Genomic DNA, 17,161 nt, shown 5'->3' on the forward strand with positions numbered 1-17,161 from the left:
CAGTAGCGGGGGGTCGAACAAGGTGGAGAGCCAGAAGTTATCCCTCTGCCGAATTCTGACAATTTGGCTGTCACTACCAAGCAAGTGAGCATGCATTGGGTCATTTGTGCAAGTGACTCAGAGGTACTCCCTGCCTCCATCTCCACTGCATACTGCCACGGTGTGTCTGAGTCCTCTGCCTCATCTTTCTCACCTCCCCCTTGCTCCTCCGGCTGCGCCTGCTCCTCCTCTCCTGTCAACTGTGTATAAAAACCACCCATTTCGCCACACATTGCTTGTGTTCCAATGTCCTCCTCCTCCAGTTTAGCCCCCACAGGGCTCATAAGGCCATGAGATCTAGGCGGCACGTCTCCATTCTTCTGACCAGACAGATATACCAGCATCTGTTCCAGGACATGAAGCAGTGGAATAACGTTGTTCATTCCGTAGTCCTGGCAACTGACAAATAACGTAGCCTCTACAAAGGGCCTGAGCAAACGGCAGGTGTCACGCATGAGCTGCAACTGGCTGACATCTAAGTTACACAGGGGAGTATTCCTGTCTGCTTGGATCATCAAGAAATCGTTTATGGCCTTTCTCTGTTCATATAGTTGGTCCAACATATGGAGAGTGGAATTCCAACGGGTGAAAACGTCGCATATCAGCCTATGTAGGGGGATGCCATTCTGCCACTGCAGCTCAAGGAAGGTGTGCTTTGCAGTGTACGAGTGGCTGAAGTTCATGCAAAATTTCCTGGCCATTTTTAGGATGTCTTACAGATGGGTGGAAGACTTCAGGAACTGCTTAACAACCAGATTGAACACGTGTGCCATGCAGGGCGCATGCCTTAGCCCTCTTTGACGCAGCACCGACACCATGTTCTTCCCATTGTTGGTCACCATGGATCCAATTTTGAGTTGCCGTGGAGAAAGCCAGGATTCGATTTCTTTATGAAGGACACGGAGCAGTTCCTCCCCTGAGTGACTTCATTCGCCCAGGCAAGCGAGGTGCAGAACAGCATGACACCGCCGCTGTACAGTACTTACCCCTCCTCCTGCTTGCTCTTCTCAGGGCTGGCACTGCTGTGTCCTGACTGACCTGACGCTGCAGGAGGTCAGGTGACTGCAGAGAAGAGAAGACAGCCAGGACAAGGAGAGTGGCGGCAGGAGAGGTAAGTTACTTTATTATTTTACAGTCTGATCTGAGGTCTGATATGGAGGTCTAATGGGGTCTGAAGAGGTCTCACTGGGCGTCTGGCGAGGTCTAATGGGGGTCTGTAGTTGTCTATAGGGGGTCTGGAGGTCTGACTGGGGGGGTCTGACTGGGAAACTGGAGGTCTGACTAGGGGTCTGGAGGTCTGACTGGGGGTCTAAAGTGGTCTAATGGGGGTCTGGAGGTCTGACTGGGGGGTCTGGAGGTCTGACGGGGGGCCTGGAGGTCTGACTGGGGGGGTCTGGAGAGGGCTGATTGGGGGGTCTGGAGAGGTCTGACTGGGAGGTCTGGAGAGGTCTGACTGGGGGTCTTGAAAGGTCTGACTGGGGGTCTAAAGGTCTGACTGGGGGTCTGATTGGGGGTCTGGAGGTCTAATGGGGGTCTGATTGGGGGTTTGAAGGTCTGATGCGGGTCTGGAGATCTAATGGGGGTCAGATATGGGGGTCTAAAGTGGTCTAATAGGGGTCTGGAGGTCTGACTGGGGGGGCTGGAGGTCTGACAGGGGGGTCTGGAGGTCTGACTGGGGGGTCTGGAGGTCTGACTGGGGGGTCTGGAGAGGTCTGACTGGGGGGTCTGGAGGTCTAATAGTGGTCTGATTGGGGGTCTGGAGGTCTAATGGGTGTCTGATTAGGGGTCTAGAGGTCTAATTGGGGTCTGATTGGGGGTCTAGAGGTCAAATGGGGTCTGATTAGGGGTCTGGAGGTCTAATGGGAGTCTGATTGGGGGTCTAGAGGTCTAATGGAGGTCTGGTTTTGGGTCTGGAGATCTAATGGGGGTCAGATATGGGGGTCTGAAGTGGTCTAATGGGGGGTCTGGAGGTCTGACTGGGGGTCTGGAGGTCTTACTGGGGGTCTGAGGTGGTCTAATGGGGGGTCTGGAGGTCTGACTGGGGGTTTGGAGATCTGATTGAGGGGGCTGGAGATCTAATGGGGGTCAGAAATGGGGGTATGGAGGTCTAAAGAGGGTCAGATATGGGGGTCGAGAGGTCTAATGGAGGTCTGATTTTGGGTCTGGAGATCTAATGGGGTCAGATATGGGGGTCTGAAGTGGTCTAATGGGGGGTCTGGAGGTCTGACTGGGGGTCTGGAGGTCTGATTGAGGGGACTGGAGATCTAATGGGGGTCAGAAATGGGGGTCTGGAGGTCTGAAGAGGGTCAGATATGGGGATCTGGAGGTCTAGTGGGAATCTGGAGGTCTAATGAGGGTCTAGAGGTCTGATATGGGGGTCTAGAAGTCTGATATGGGGTCTGGAGGTCTAATGGGGGTCTGGAGGTCTAATGGTGGTCTTATCTAAAACTGGGGTCTTATATTAGTTCTGACATAGAGGTCTAAAGGAGGTTTGGTCTGAGATGGGGGTCTCATTTAGGGTTTTATATGGGGGTCTGATCTGAAAGGAACGTTTTTTTTTTGTTCTAGCGCACAATATAAAGGGGGGTGTGGTACCAATATTTTCAGGGGGACTGTTTCTGCAGGAAAGTATTGGGGAGCACAGTGGGCACAGTATTGGGGGTGGCAGGATGGGGTGTTGAGAAGGTGAGGAGGATGATGGAAAAGTAGGAAAGTAAGATGTCTGTTTGTTGAACTCTGAGAGACTAGGCGCGGCTGAAAGAAGTCACCATGGTGGCCTGGTATGACAGGAGAAGAAGAAAATATCTACATCAGAGAAGATAAGTCACTGGATGTAAGAGGTATGTGGCGCTGTAGGACCCTATATGTTCTGTAGTGCTGTATGTAATTTTTTCCAAGTATGTCTTTAAAGGGGTTGTCCGCTTTTTTTTTTTTTTTTCTATGAGCGCTGCCTTCTCTGCTCTGTTTACCTGCTCATCACTGCAAATGCTACGGCGAGCAGGTTAACACAACAGAGAAAGCAACTCTCATATGAGCGCTGCCCTCTCTTCAAATAGCTGATCGTCGGGGGTGCCGGAGGACCCCGGCTGATCTGATATTGATGACCTATCCTGAGGATAGGTCATCAGTAGTAAAAAGAGGACTGGAGGGAAGGGGGGGGGGGCATTTTATTATTTGCCTTGGGCAGCAGTGAAGCACCAGCACCAGCGCTGAGTGAAGGGGGAGGGGCCAAGCTGAACTCTTGCACCAGGGCCCATGAGCCTTAAAGGGGTTCTGCACCTTCATTTGACTGATGATCTATCCTCTGGATAGATCATCAGCTTCTGATCGGCGGGGGTCCGACACCCGGGACCCCCGCCGATCAGCTGTTTGAGAAGGCAGCGGCGCTCCAGCAGCGGCGCGGCCTTCTCACTGTTTACCGCCGGGCCGCCCGCCCACTGACGTCACGACTTGTATCAACTAGAGTGGGCGCGGCTAAGCTCCATTCAAGTGAACAGAGCTTAGCCGCGCCCACTCTAGTTGATACAAGTCGTGACGTCAGTGGGCGGGCGGCCCGGCGGTAAATAGTGAGAAGGCAGCGGCGCTGCTGGAGCGCCGCTGCCTTCTCAAACAGCTGATCGGCAGGGGTCCCGGGTGTCGGACCCCCGCCGATCAGAAGCTGATGATCTATCCAGAGGATAGATCATCAGTTAAATGAAGGTGCAGAACCCCTTTAAGCTATGCCCCTGTCAGCCACACTAGTGACTTGCAGGCTTTGCGGCTGCCTCACGGGCAAGCTGCCACCCTCTTCTCCCAATAATGATGAAGCCCCTAATACACCCGGCTCCTAAGTGCAATTAGCTACATCATCATTGAGTACTGTCTGCACGTCGTCACTGATGTCCTCCTCAACTGACCGCTCACAACACCAGCTCCCACGCCACTCTCCTCATCACTACTTGCCCGCCTACCGGAGGAAGCAGCGGATGTCTCCTCCACATATTGGCTGGCTAGCTGCTGACTGTCCTCTAGTAGCTCGTCCTCGCTGTATAGTGGAGCTGAACCCACAGCAGTGGCTTGCCTAGTGTGTAAGGCACCTTGGGCGGGTCCTTTCTCTGGCAGTGACCCCCCACCCCCAAAAACTTTAAAAAAATTGTACCCCCTCACAGTAGTAATGCCCTCATTATATAATCTTCACATTAGTTTTGTACAGATGTGTGCCCTCTAATAGTAGTTATGCCCACATTGTGCCCTCTCACAGTAGTTATGCCCACATTGTGCCCCCTTCACAGTAATAATCCCCATTGTGTCCCCTTCATAGTAATAATCCCCAGTGTGCCCCCTTTATAGTAATAATGCCCACTGTGCCCTCTTCATAGTAATAATGCCCATTTTGCCCCCTTAATAGTAGTAATGCCCACTGTGCTAGTAATGACCTCTGTGCCCCCTCCATAGTAGAAATCCCCATTGTTCCCCTTCACAGTAATAATGCCCACTGTGCCCCCTTTATTGTAGTAATGCCCTCTATCTCTGTGCCCCCTACATAGTAGAAAGGCCCATTGTGCCCCCTTCATATTAGTAATGCCCTCTCTGCCCCCTCCATAGTAGTAATGCCCTCTGTGCCACAGCCCCCAGCTGTTTGAAGAGAGGGCAGCGCTCATAAGAGAGCTGCTTTCTCTGTTCTGTTCACCTGCTCGCCGTAGCATTTGCAATGATAAGCAGGTAAACAGAGCAGAGAAGGCGGTGCTCATGCAAAAAAAAAAAGCGGACAACCCCTTTAAAGACGTACTTGGAAAACATTACATACAGCGCTACAGAACATACAGGGCCCCACAGCGCCACATACCTCTTACATCCAGTGACTTCTCTTCTCTGATGTAGATATTATTTTTCCTCTTCTTCTCCTGTTAGACCAGATCACCATGGGGACTTCTTTCAGCTGCGCCTCGTCTCTGCAGAGTTTAACAAACAGACATCTTACTTTCCTACTTTTCCATCATCCTCCCACCTTCTCAACACCCCATGTCAGACCCCATATAAGACTCCAGTTTTAAACCTCAGATCAGACCCCCATTAGACCTCCATGTAAGATCCCGACCCAATATCAGACCTCAGATATAACCTCTATATAAGACCCCCATTAGACCTCCAGACCCACATATAAGACCTCAGACCAGACCTACATATCAGACCTCAGACCAAACCCCATATTAGACCTCCATACCCCCATTAGACCTCCAGACCCTCATATCTGACCCCAATTAGACCTCTAGACCCCCCAGTCATACCTACAGACCCCCAATCAGACCCCCATTAGACCTCTAGATCCCCCAGTCAGACCTCCAGACCCCCAATCTGACCCCTATTAGACCTCTAGACCCTCCAGTCAGACCTCCTGACCCTCATTAGACCTCCAGACCCCAATCAGACTCCCATTAGACCTCTAGACCCCCAATCAGACCCCCATTTGACCTCCAGACCCCCAATCAGACCTCCAGACCCCCAATTAGATCCCCATTAGACCTCTAGACCCCCCAGTCAGACCTCCAGACCCCCCATAGACCACTACATGTTTGCAGTGCCGGAACAGCCTGTCGGAGAAGGCTGCTGCTAGTGTGAAAGTAGCCTAATAAGCCCTTTCTTTCCACTAATACATGCCAAAAAAGGCTTTAGAACATATAACTGCACAGCTGAACGGCAAATAGGCGCTTACTTTTTTCCACTTATACACCCTACAAAAGGCTTTAGAACATATAACTGCACCGCTGAACGGATAATAATATATATTTTTTTTGCCACTAATACACGCCAAAAAGGGCTGTCATTTTCTTACTTCCCCACACAATGGCTAATAATCCCTTTTTTCCCACTAATACAAGCCAAAACATGCTTTCGAACATATAACTGCACTGCACAAGGGCAAATAAGACGTAGAAATATTTCCTTGTAATAAACCCTGTTAATGGCTGTATCAAATAGCACTTGCACCCCAATAACAAGAACGGTTTGCTGGAATTACAGAGCTGTATAATTGCAATAAGTGCAGCAAGGTGTAATAGGATTGTTCCTATTACCCAGGCTGTACACTCTCCTACTGAACCCTGTTGTGCTTCAATACTGTGGAATAATTCCTTCCTATCCATTCCCTGAACTTCTATACAGCAAAATAAAAGTTTTAAAGTCTTTTCTACCACTGTCCCTAGCGCCTGCTGACGTCTCTCCCTGCACTAAGTACACTGGAAAATTGCTGAATCCAAGATGGCTGAGGCTATTTATAGGGCTGACTGGCTGCTGATTGGCTGCTGATTGGCTGCTTGCATGGCATTGTGGGTGATCCCTCATTCCCATAGTTCCTTGCTCCATGTCCTAACACGTGTAGCAGCCATATCAGTGCAGCAGCCTCACAAAGCGTGAGGAAATTCGGATTCAGTGCGAATCAAATTTTTCCTGAAATTCGGATCGAATTCCACTTCGTCAACTTCGATTCACTCATCTCTAGTTGCCATCTTATGGACAGAACCAATAAGTGTACAGCACAAAAGACTTTGTAAACAATGGAGTATGCTTTAGAAAATATAGGAAATGGTGCAGAATTTCAACAAAAACTATATCAGTAAGTGCCATATAATTGGTCAACAATACCCAGAAGGTGACCAACCCCTTTATTAATGGAAAGGTTTGACCATGTTATGTAGTAACATTTATGTACATAATTCTCATGCTGGCCCTGCATTATATTCCTAAAATGTATGTTGTGTTCATGTCAAATGACAAATTGATGTGAATTTTATGACATTTTGTTACTTTGGCTGACATGCTTTTATAACAATAATAAAATGGGACCTATGGAGATGAGTGGTGGTGAAACAGTAGAACGCCTAAAAGGTAAGTATAGCCTATTGTTGTCTTTTTTTAAGAGCATTGAAGACTTTTTATAAATCTCAGAAAACCACTGTAGGGTATGTTCACACAACATTTTTGTGCATTTGTGCATTTTTTCATGTGTTTTTGACACATTTTAATGCAGTTTTTTCACACTTTTTTAAACCACTTCAATACAAAACTACAATTTCAGCTCACAGATTTTAGTGTGGATCCGTACAAAAAAACCCACCCAGATAACACATCAAAAAAGCGTGGATGCATATGGAACATTTTTTTGACACTTCCCATTCATTCGGAGCGGATTTTGCCCCAAGATAGGGCATTCTTTTTTCCATGCTTCTTTTTCCACATGTTAAAAAAAGAGCTGCTTACCATTAAAATGAATGGGTGACAGATTTGAGGCTGATTTTGAGGCAGATGCATGCCGAAATAAATATAAAAAATCTCAGTATGAACAGGCCATTACAGTGATAATGTGTGTACTACTAATATCCCATTTGGCTAACTTAGAAGAATGGCTAATCTAAATAGGCATGCACTAAAAAAGAAACAGGAGACAGAAGGAGAAGACAGGAAATAGTTTTTTAATGCTGGAGTGAAAAATACAGCAAATCAACAATGGAAATATGAAAATGTGAAGACGGAAAATGAAAAAGAACTCGCCTGTAGTAAATGCAGGGTGTAACTGGTGACATTTTTGAGAAAGGGGGAAAGGAGTTATAGTATATTGAGTTCTTATAATGAACAGATTACTCTCTGCCATATAAGAAGACACCAGTGTTATAACTAGAACATGGCAGGTAGGGGGCCCTGTTGCCTATTTTTTTATAGGGCTTATAAGCTTCAAGTTACTCTTCTGAATAGTGCAATAACAGCAATGGGAATTTTCTCAAAATTACATAATAAAGGTATTTTTCCAGCTGAGTTTCAGATGATTTCATTTCCAGTTACTTAGAAGCCAGTATATATATATATAAAGCAAGCATAGTTTTGATAACTAGTATGCTATGAAATACAATCTCTTCTCTAACTTTAACCTGGCTCCAAATGGAGATGCTCACCCAGAGTGCCTTCTGGAATTATAATGAAGACAGACATTTCAACTGATATGAGGTCTTCAAATTCGAAAGATTTACAGTTGGTAAATGGCAGATACATGGCAGGGCTTCTGTACTGTTGATTAGTTAGCTTCTTTTTTAAGTGTCTGAGAAGTGGGCCCTAGTGCTTTCTAGAAGCAACTGATGATTAGGCAGCGCTATGGGGCACTATCATTGATATAAAAAAATACTAATGATACAAAAATAGCCAAAAAGACAAATCCCCGAATTAAGATGAGTAAACCAAAAATGGCTCTCTTATGCAACTGACTTAACAATTAGCCTGGCATCTATTCTATATTAGGGAGCCCATTGACTAGTATGTTTGTACTGTACCCAACCCTATAATAATCTAGAAAATATTTGGAACTTGGACTGTTATAATTACATATAACTCTACTAGGATCTATTTAGGATCATATTTGGACATCAAATGGTGGCCTAAGAAATCATTGTGATCAACCATGTACTTGTTAGCTCTTTCTTTGGGTATATGCTTTACCAACCAAGTATCTAAGGCTTCATTTTGTAAATTGAACATGTTGACTTCATTATCATGAGTTCGAGATCATGACATAAACATCAATTTAAGCACTGAAGTTTACTGCTTATCTCGTTATCATCTTACTAATCTTATAGTGCCCATACATTTTAGAAGTTTGGTCAAGAGTGCATGTTTGTTTCAATAAGAAGAGGGGAATAAGTCAAAACCATTTTAGCCCTGACATCTGCCATTGAGGGAAGAATCAGAAGACACATTAGATAGCCTTTGCTGACTTTTAGCCGACTTTCATCTAATGTGTATGGGCAGCTTCAGTGTTTAGCATCACGATTACAACAATGTTACTAAGGACATTTCAAATTCACTACTGTAACATAACTAATAAAACATAAAGTGAAACAAAAACTTTAGAAAGAACAATCAAAAAAAGTATGTGAAAGCAGAAAAGTGTCTCATTGACCATTATATGTTATTGAGATCTTTGGTTTAAGATAAAGAAAAAGTGAAAATCAATGATCTATGTGTATAAAAATCTAGCTTCTTCTGATAAAGGCTCCAAGAGCATAGGTATCGTGTATGTAGCACCAGTGGCTACTACAGTTTGGGCTCACTGATAGAGGGTTTGTTCCACCTCCCTTTTCCATGGGATAAATGTGTGCAGGACTCTATTTCACAGTGGCTTCAATGTTAGCAAACCATGGAAGAACCAACTAGCCTTAAAGTGACATAATCCTTAGATAGTTGTCAGCTGAATGATTGTTTGGATAACAACTATTCCTACATGCACACTTGGCTAGGCTCAGCCAAGCATTTATGTGTTCTCAAAAAGGAGAAGCAAATAAGCTGCCTCCAGACACATCTGAAATTGGCTTATAGTAGTAGAAGAAAGGATTGATCGTGTTGAAATCCAACATACTTGATCCTCCTTTCGCCCCACATTCACAATTGGGTGAGAGTCAGGACACTCTACAGACATTATGGGCAGGTTTAGCAACAGTCATCTAAAGTGTATCAACACTTTTAGGTAAATCCACCTTGTATGGAAAGGGGGTGTGAGGGCAAACATACACTGGGTTCTTATATCTCAGAATTGATGGTTGGGTAAGAACACACATCATTGGAGGCCCCTTCTTTGTGTACCACCCTGGTAAACTCTGTACACTACAAAATTGTTTCCATTCAGGTTCAATTGGTTTGTACTTCAGAACTGTTGACAAATGTGGGTGAAATGTTTCAAAAATGATTTTGGCATATAAGACTATATTGATATTGTGCATGACATTTAAGTGCATTTAACTATAAACCATTGTATTAAATCAACTACAATATGAATAGTTTTGATAATAGCGTGCTCTTTTAATGTAGAGGTTGCATTCTTATGTCTGGTCTGATGTAAAAATGGCTTTTGAAAACATGGTACTTGGAAGAAGAGACCAGATCAAATCAATAAAATGAAGAGCAAGTAGTCATTAGGAGAAATCCACAAGGTGTGCTCCATATAATGGCTGCTGACAAATATAATCAACTCTTCCAACCAACTATCTGTTTCTATAGAAGAGTAGTAGCCCCATCAATATTATAAAGGATCAGTTGAGATCTGTGGTGGCTACAATTGGTTACAATTATAAAAAAGGAACATGCACAGACTGATGTGTCACTAGAAAAGTTTTTGTCAGTAAAAAAGTAGCAATCAAGTAATATACTATGTATATATATTTTTTTTATACTTCACATTTACAGTTGGACAACACGGCCATGGGTAAACTGGGCTATCTTAGTGAATTAAAGATACTTTCTAGGAGCATTCTCTAATAGTTACCCCAACAAACATTTTTTCAACCACCCACTGTAGTCTATGTAAAACATACTTGGCTCAACCATAACTGAAGTACTGTGGTCTGCATTTGCACTTTCATTCTATCATCCATACAATATATTAGCTCTCCATAGCTAGAATTTAAGGCTAAAAAAATTCATTTTCTAAGACTAAGACAACAAATGGTTTCTGATATCTAGCCTACATTGTGCATGATCCTTATGGCATACTGTACATTTGACTAGTACCTTTTTATAACCAATCTCAGTTAAGAATAAATAAAAGATGACAAAACTAACCCATCAACCAAAATAAATTAACCATAAGTATACTTTGCAAAAAAAGACTCATTTTCTAGATATCTCTCCACCATGGGCTCAGACTAATCAATGCTGATTGATCAGTGACCTAGGGAGATATCGGTTAACATAAAGATATTGGGGATCTGGACAGACAATAGAAAGTGTTTTTGTGTAATAGCTTTATATATAGTGATCAGTAGTCACTACACTCAGTTGAAGCACAAACCTAGCAGTCCTGATTACTTAATAGTGTACAAATGTATGCATCCAATTGGGACATCAATTACTGTCAAGTACTGAAATGAAGTTATACATATATATGTATATGCATATATATATATAGGAAAACCTATGTGCAATTTCGTTTTGAAAGGTGATACATTATTTGGACCCATTTTAAAGGATGAATACAATGTTATGATATTAAGTATAGCCAGGACATAGGGCAATGTCAGATCACCACTGCAAACAATTTTCCCCCTCTACAAGTGGAAATACATTTCCAAAATTAATACTATTCTTCACCAACTTCTGGTTTCCACACCTGGGCAGTAACACCAGCTTTCTTTGCAGAAAATTTCGGCCTCGGAGGAGCAATCAGTGTTGCTACTGGTGATTCTTGTCTAGGCTGCATGGCATAGGCCACTGAAGGGTAGGAGTCGCTGGTAGGAGTGAAGACACTCGACTGGAAGGAAGGTTGTGTGTTGTACGCTGGCTGACAATATTCAGGTGTTGGCTGGGCATTAATGTAAGGAGCATTGACAGGCTTTGCAGGTTGAGCTTGCTTTGCTGGAAGAGGAACGTTTGACTTGGTGGTCTTCTTAGATATTTCTGTATCTGATGTGCTTTGAGAAGGTGGTTGAAATGTAAATAATGAAGAGTTAAGCTGATATGGCTGGTGTTTCATTACTTCAAGAGAGCTCAGTGCTTTTTTTGGCTTTTTCTTGGCAGCTAAGGATCCAGGCTTGGATCCAGGTTTGCTTGCCGCTGTAGGATAAAGTGGTGATTGGATTGGATTGTATGCTAATGGAGGTGGAGCTCGGACATTAGATGAATATTTCCAAGAACATGGTAATGATGGAGTCGGAGAGATTGGTCGAGCTGCCTTTTCTTGCACAGTGGTTGAATCTACCACAAATTTTTCCATCCGAGATTGTCTCCTGGCAAACAGTTCTGCTCCTTTTCCTTTTAAAGCTGGCATCTCATAGGCTGGCCCTGAAGGAGTAGTAGGTGGTGTTTTAGGTTTAGATATTTGGCTTAAACTTGTAGATACCTTGGGTGGACCTCTTGGGGGACCAGATAAATTAAGAGTGTTTGGAGGATTGTATTGAAAATTTGAGTGTGCCACAGTGGTTTCTGCAGGACCTTGACTTTGAAATGTGTTCTGGACTGCAAAAGGTTGCTGCGCAGAAGCAGCAGATGGTGGAGTCCATACTGGTGATGTTGGCATCACCGTAGTTGGTGACTTGACTGATGGTTTGGGGGCAACAGGTGGAGGTGTTTTTTGCTTGCCACTGTGAACTTGCATAAAATTACATGCCTCTGCTCCAAGACTGAGGTAGTCTTCTTCTGGTCCTGACTCATTACCAGTACCACGTTTAACTTCTCTGTTCTGAACAAGTGTTAGAAGCTCTGGATTTGGACTTACTTTTGGCTGCTCTTTAAATGTGAACATAGGTTTTGTGCTTCTACGTTTGGCTTCCAATAAGATCCCTGTTTGGCTTGCGGGAACTGCAATTCTTTCATCTCTAGAAGCAATTTGTTCTGTAGGATAGGATGGAGCCCAAACAGCTGCCTGGGCTTTATTAGGCACTGGTGAAGACACTTGAAATCTTGGTTCAGGAGGTGGAGTGACTGAAGAATAAGGAGGTGGTGCAGGTACATCTGACATAGGGCTTGCTATATTTCGGGTAGGAGAAAACAGCAGAGCTGTCTGATTTTGAGCCCCACCAAAGGGTCTAGCTGTTCTGTTTAAAGAAGACTGAAATGAACTGTTTGACTCATTTGCTCCAGCAATGCCATTCTGCACTTGTTGCTGGCTGTTGCTGACTTCTATATAACTCTTGCTTACACAGCTCTGGGTCTTAATGGTTTTCTGTTGCTGCTCTGCCTGATATGTAATTGTGTTATTTACATTCTCTGTGAATGAAACTTTCTCTTCAATGCTATGCTTCCTCATCTCTTCTTGTTCTGCTGATATTTGATCCATCCTCTCCTTCCTCTTTGCAAACATGAGCACTCCCTTTCCTTTGGTCTCTGGAAGTTCTTCCATTCCTTCAGCAGTATTTAGTTTCCTTTCAACCTCTACTAGCCCAGTGTCCCAGTCAAATGTTACAATATGTGAGCTGTTTTCAGGATCTGATGAAAAATCTTCATCTAGATCTGATCCACTAGCTCCATAGAAGGTGACCTCATAGGTATTCTCTTTATTTTCTTCGTCCTCGTTATCGTCTTCTTCGTCTGCGTAACGCTCAAGTTCCCCTGTGCCGTAACTGGTCAACGTAAATTTCCTGGCCCTTTGTCGACGCTTTTTAAACATCAACACCCCCTTGGAATTGGGGTTTGGAGCAGAAGTCAGGAGAAGAGCAATACTTTTACATTTAGACTTGGCTTCTTTAACTTGCTTTTCAGAGACGCTCTCACTACGTCTGAGCCCTGAATTAAAAGAGAGAGAAAAAAAAGAAAATTACTTTAATGAATAGCTTGACAAAGGCATGATCAAACAGTATATATTTACTTATAGTAAAAAAAATTAGGAATTACAGATCTTGTTCAATATAAAAACTGGAATAATAGAGGCAGGTCAGAGTAATTGACTTTCTAGACGTGTTACTCAATTACTTTGGAAATTTTAATGTTAATATTTTTCATGTAACTGAATAGGCTGGGATTAGTCTTTTGATACTTGTGTGTCAATATGTTAAAGGGATATTCCAGTTACCATAAATAAAACTTATGTTTTAGACTAATTAATCATCAATAATTACCTAATTTAATTTAAATTTTACATATTTGCCATTCAGTAGTTATAAAAGTAGTTTTCTTCCTCTGCTACCCTCTGTGTTTCCTCATAAATTACCATGGCATCGACCTGTAGTTCTGAGCCTTTGTTAGGTCGAGCATGCTCAGTGTGTTGCTATCAGTTCTCTAGCTAAATGTCTTGTGAAACAAAGGGCATGTCAGTGTGCTGGTGATTACTGAGTAGAGGGGGCGTGACCGGACTGTATATTAGGCAGCCAATCAATAAACTTCAACACTCATGAACAAGCACAAAATCACAGCAGGAAAGCTAGGCATTGTGGGGATTGTAGTCTTTGAAGTTTTGTGAGGGAAGATCAGGAGCCATGATACTCTGTGTGTTGCAGGTTCACATAGGAGCTAGACAAATGGATTGGAAGGTGAATTGAAGCTTTGGTTATATGTATAGGTGTGGGTTCTGTAGGGGTCACAACATGCAGCCTTAATGCAGTTTTTAAAAAATTACGTTACTTTACCGGAATACCCCTTTAAGTACTGTATTCACCAATAATATGAAGAGCAAACTGTTACAAATGTGTTGTTATAACAATTACGACATATTTAAATAATGTGTGTTCATACTGTACATTTACCGTTCTTACTGTAATAACACCCCCTGACCAGTGGAGGGGGCTGTCTAACTGTAGTCTAAATACCGAAGGCTGGATTCTCAGTGTCAGTAGCAATCTACACCATTCAGAGCCTATGGTATAAAGTTGGACAGATCTATCTCCATTCCATGGTTGGAGGTGACAGCAAAGATTGGAGCTGCTGAAGCCTGGCGGCAATGCTTGGATTTGGAATATCAATGCAAATTTTTTCCAGATATCAACTTTTAATAATGAGTTGAAATAAGGTAATAATGTTTATATATACTTTACAAGAATTACCATATTCTTCAGACTAAAAGACGCAACAGACCATAAGATGCACCAACAATTTGAAGCATAAAAATATAAAACACTATTTTTTGCAGTATATATCCTATGGGTGACACACATTGTATATGGTACAAGTACAAAAGCCGATGCCTCAGCCACAGTGCCCCCTGACTATGCGAGACACAGTGCCTCATCACATTAGCAGCTATAATACCCCCTGACTATGCCAGAAATAGTGCCTTATCATATTGCCAGCCACAGTGCCCCCTGACTGTGCCAGCCACAGTGCCTCCTCACAGTAGCAGCCATAATGCCCCCTAACTCTGCCAGTCTCAATGTCCTCTGACTATCCCAGCTGCAGAGCACTATCATTATTAGGGACAGCCTTGCTCACCCAGTCAGAGGCAATAGTAGGAGTTAAGCCTCATTCACACGTCAGTGTTTCACGTACATGTTCTCCGCGGACAGCACACGTCCCCATTCATTTGAATGTGTGTATTCACACATCAGTGTTTTAGCACGGTCCGTGTTTTCAGCACGGATGCCTGTCCTATCTTGGTCCGTGTTCCCGGATCCCTCACGTCCATTATAGTCTATGGGTCCTTGAAAACCACGGATGCCATCCGTGTTGCATCCGTGTTTCACGGATCATTAAGAAGAGATGCTTTGAAAATTATTTTTCAGCTGTTCAGTGTCAGTGAAACATGGACGCAACATGGACAGCAAAAAACTGACACACGGACCCAACACGGATCCTTCACGGACAGCTTCACGGATGCATCACTGACCACCTGCTCATGGATTTGAGCACGGACGTGTGAATGAGGCTTTACAGTCATTGATCTGTCCCGAGCACAGTATGGGGGAGGCGGGAGGGTGTGTAGCTACACAGGTTCTGGCAGGGCAGACACTGCACACAGTTACTTTGATGTTGGTACCAATATGTGTGTATTTTCTGCACACTGAACAGCTCAGGGAGCAGATGCTACAGATTAGGAGCACAGTACATGCTGTGTCCTTACAACTGCACTGCCAGGACCTGTCAGTTAGGAGCTCAGAGTCTCCTGCTTCTATTGCTGGCATTTAGACGCACCAGGAGATGGCAGCACAAGATCGAGGCGAAAAAGTGCATCTAATAGTCTGAAAAATACAGTAAGGACTTTTATAAAATCTGCTGCTTAAGCTGCCATAGACAGAAGATAACATGTTTTTTTGCCAAATAAAAACAAAGTGCTGTATTTTTTTTAAAAAAAGGATATGGTGTGAAACCACCCTGAAAATGCTACCATTTTTTAAACCTTCTCTATTGTTCTTATTTAACTCTTATATATGGGACGCTTTGGCTGCAATAGCCCTCTGTGAGTCTTCTCTATTGTTCTGACCAATGGAGAGGACTAACATCAGAATTGATGATTTCTAGAACCATAGATTTAACAACCATCTATCAGTGAGAAGGATAAATAATACATCTTACTTGTAGGGCCACTTTTACACTTGCATATTTTGGTCCGTATTTTGGATCAGTATTTGGAAACCAAAACCAGGAATGGTATAATGGAAAGGTCTGCATTTCTTTCGTGTTTCAGGCCAACACCTGGTTTTCGCTTGCAAGCACTGATCCAAAATAGTGTAATAGTGGCCGTAGGGCATGTTCACATTGTAGAAATGTGTGCTGCAGAAGTCCTGCAGAACTAAATAGGGTTATTTCTGCAGCATGTAGCAGTTTTTCGTACAGTTTTTTGGGCCAAAGCCAGCAGTTGGTTGGAAGGGAATGGGAGCTATAAAAGGAGGCCTTATAATTCTCCATACTGCTAGATCCACTACATCAAAAACTGTCACAAATAAGCTGTGTGTGATACCACCCTTAGGCCGTTTTCACAGAGTGTTTGGCCAGTGATTGAGCAGTGACTGTAAAATCAAAAACAGCTGCAGGTCAAAAACACAGAACAGGTGCAAATCTTTCCATTATACCTTATCTATGGGCTGCTTCACGCGAGCGAGTCCATTGCAGGAATCATGCTCCATGTATGAGCATGATCCTCCGTTTTGGACTTCCAGGAGTGCAGGGTATCATGATATTTTATAATGCTGTGTGCCTCTGCTTGACCTTACTGCTACAGAATTATGCTGACAGCTTTATGTCAATATGAGGGCTCAGGCATAGAAATGGGTGCCGCCTGTGCTGTGCATTGGAGACAGCAAACTGCGGTCCGCAATATATGGGCAGCGTCCTTGTGTCCGGTGCTGACGGATGCAGGCCCATTCATCTTAGATGGGTCTGCGATCCGTCCTCACTGCTAAAAATATTAGAGCATTTCTAACCGAAATGCAGCGGAAGCGATCCGTAGTACTTCCATGGCCTTCAGCTCTGTGCCCCTGCTCTGTATCTTCCGGGTTGCAGACCCATTCAAGTGAATGGGTTCGCATCCGTGATGCAGTGTGCACGCGGCCGGTGCCCGTATATTGGGGACCTGCTGTTTGCGGGCCGCAATACGAGCACAGCAGGCAAACGTTCTATAGAAGTAAGGTCGGCAGAGGCCCATAGCATTATAAATCATGATAATGCTGTGCGCTCCTGCAAGTCCAGAAAGGAGGATCACACTCACACACGGAGTGTGATTCCCACAATGGACTCGCTCATG

At 43.9% G+C, this 17,161-nt stretch overlaps 1 protein-coding gene across 1 annotated transcript in view; it reads right to left on the bottom strand.

The window, feature by feature from the left end:
- SYNPO2 (synaptopodin 2) overlaps positions 1-17,161 on the bottom strand; it is a 270,414-nt gene that overhangs the window by 37,310 nt on the left and 215,943 nt on the right. The window contains exon 4 of the mRNA XM_044301217.1: positions 11,165-13,275. Within this exon, the coding sequence (XP_044157152.1) occupies positions 11,165-13,275 (2,111 nt within the window). The remainder of the gene's footprint in view (positions 1-11,164; positions 13,276-17,161) is intronic.

The sequence above is a fragment of the Bufo gargarizans genome, chromosome 1 (genome assembly GCF_014858855.1).
Source record: "Bufo gargarizans isolate SCDJY-AF-19 chromosome 1, ASM1485885v1, whole genome shotgun sequence".
NCBI lineage: Eukaryota > Metazoa > Chordata > Amphibia > Anura > Bufonidae > Bufo > Bufo gargarizans.